Below are 2,500 nucleotides of genomic sequence, written 5' to 3' on the forward strand. Positions count from 1 at the left end.
GGTATGATGGAAGTGCTTGTGTGTGTGTGTGTGTGTGTGTGTGTGTGTGTGTGTGTGTGTGTGTGTGTGTGTGTGTGTGCCTGTGTGTGTGTATGCTGCAGACCTGCTCAGATTCCTCGCCCCGCTTCACAGCGTCCTCACCCCTCATCAACCTTCACTTCCGCAGTAAATCCATCTCCTGTCCATCCTAGGAGAGCATCCCTCTCTGAGCACGCCTCTCTCTGCATGCATACCCAATGGCTACTAACATTTCAATCCGCTGCTGTCTTGGGATTCTGGTCCAGGATACATGTCAGATTAGCGGGCGGATCCGGTCCCAAGGTGCAGTCAGGAATTAGGACTCCTCTACTCCTCCCTTAGAGCTCTCTGTCCCTCACCGGCCTCCCCCTTTCTTCAAACAGCATTCACCCCTCTCTGATTGGGGAAATGACAGCACTGGCAGCACTCAATAGAAATGGTTTGAATTTGTCTTGGCATTTTTTCAGAGGTCCACATCCCTTCATGTCTGCTCTCTCTAACCCGTCCCTTTGTCAAGCCCTTTCTCCTCCGTGTCCGCTCTCTCTCTCACTTTCTCGGAAGATCAACATATTGGTACTGGGTTCAGTTGATTCTGTAAAAGTGTGTAAGTGGATGGTGGCAGGCTTTATTGAAATGTAATATGTTTATTAAAAAATGGCTGATGATATTATGTCTTTTTGTATCGTTTGGGGCAGGGGGAACTGTTGTGTGAAATTTGCAGTGATGGTCAATTGTTTTTTTAAGTGTGATGAAGGGGGGGAGCATGCAGGCATTGTGTGGGGGGGGATTTCAAAGCTTTATGTTTTATTGGTGTTAAAATGTGAGAATAAAGGAGCATTTAACCTTTCTCTCGTTCCCCCTCCCTCCCTGTCTCTCTCATTCTCTCACTCTCTCCCTCCTTCTCCCTCCCTCTCTCTCTCTCTCTCTCTACCCCCTATCTCTCGCTCTCCCCCCTCTCCCTTCTTCTGTTCCCCCCCCCTCTCTATCTCTCACTCTCCATCCCTCTCTCTCCCTTCTTCTCCCCCCCCCTCTCTCCCTCTCTCTCTCCCCCTCTCTCCCCTCTCTCTCCCTTCTTCTCCCCCCCTCTCTCTCTCTCTCTCTCTCTCTCCCCCTCTCTCTCTCTCTCTCTCCCTTCTTCTCTCCCCTTTCTCTCCCTTCTCTCCCCCCCTCTCTCCCTCTCTCTCTCTCCCCCTCTCTTCTCTCCCCCCCTCTCTCCCATCTCCTCCCCCCTTTCTCCTCCCCCCTCTCTTCCCCCCCTCTCTCTCCCCCTCCCCCCCCCCTCTCTCTCCTCCTCCCTCCCTCAGGTGCTGGCTAAGAAGGTGTTCACGCTGTACTCTCTGGCCGTGCAGCAGCTCTCTCAGCAGGACCACTATGACTTTGGGCTGCGCGCCCTCACCTCGCTGCTCCGCTACGCCGGCAGGAAGCGCCGCGTCTGCCCCGACGTCGCCGACGAAGAGGTAGCTATGGCAACCCCACTCCGGTCACCACGGGGGAAGTGGGTCACTTGAGCTGGCGGCGGGTGACAATCAACCTCGGAGCACACCTTGCACGCATTTCCTCTCTTTCATTCTCTCTCTCTCTCTCTCATTCTCTCTCTCTCTCGCTCATTCTCTCTCTCTCTCATTATCTCTCTCTCTCTCTTAGTCTCTTACTCTCTCACATACATGCACACACACGGGTGCACACTTATGCACTTATATATCTACACCCAGAGTGATTTTCTTCTCTTCCCAGGCCATTGTGGCAGATTCTGTCGTCAGATGTATATGAACAGTATCAGTGCTTCCTTACCTCTCCAGTGTGCTGTAATTGAAGGATAACCACTAAATCCAGCTTGTCACTGCTTTCTTAGTGTGTCTGCGCACCATAGCACTTAATCATATTATGTCAGTGAAACCACCCCTCTACATATATAAACCACCGAATCAACCAACAGTTTTTTGAATGGCTGATCTAGAATCAACATCCACAGCTAAACTGGCGAAACTATGTCAGTTATCAGACATTATCTCCCTCTGGAACGAAATACTGTTTTCTGATTGGCTAATGGGGTGTACATTAAGTTCGTGGAACCGCACACCTTGGACGTAGTCCCAGTAGAAAAGTTAAATCGCCGTTCCATATCAATGCTCTTGAATGGTTACCATTGACAACCAACGTAACGTTTTGTTTTTTGAAAAACAGCCGGTTCCAGGCACTACTTTCTCTAACGGGAGCACTAGGCTTCAAATCAAGAATTCAGCAGGTTATTATGCATATTAAATTTCCTAAAGATAAAGGAAATTCTAAATAATAATAATACTAATAATAAAAACATTTTTGGATGTTGTAAACGGGAGATAAGCGGGATAACGGCCTCCGAGCTGTGCAGTTCTACGAAGTTAATGGACTTCTGCGGACCAACACCACTCCGCTCCGCGTCGTGGTGTTCTTTGCCCCGCAGCGTCCATTAACTTCGTAGAACTGCACAGCTCGTCGGCCG

General features: G+C 49.9%; 1 protein-coding gene across 1 annotated transcript in view; it reads left to right on the forward strand.

Annotated features, from left to right (window-relative positions):
* Positions 1-2,500, forward strand: part of dnah2 (dynein, axonemal, heavy chain 2) — a gene marked incomplete at both ends in the record, with an annotated part of 193,113 nt that overhangs the window by 109,747 nt on the left and 80,866 nt on the right. The window contains 1 exon segment of the mRNA XM_080860098.1: positions 1,323-1,475. Within this exon segment, the coding sequence (XP_080716224.1) occupies positions 1,323-1,475 (153 nt within the window).

The sequence above is a fragment of the Sprattus sprattus genome (genome assembly GCF_963457725.1).
Source record: "Sprattus sprattus genome assembly, chromosome: 21".
Classification (NCBI taxonomy): Eukaryota; Metazoa; Chordata; class Actinopteri; order Clupeiformes; family Clupeidae; genus Sprattus; species Sprattus sprattus.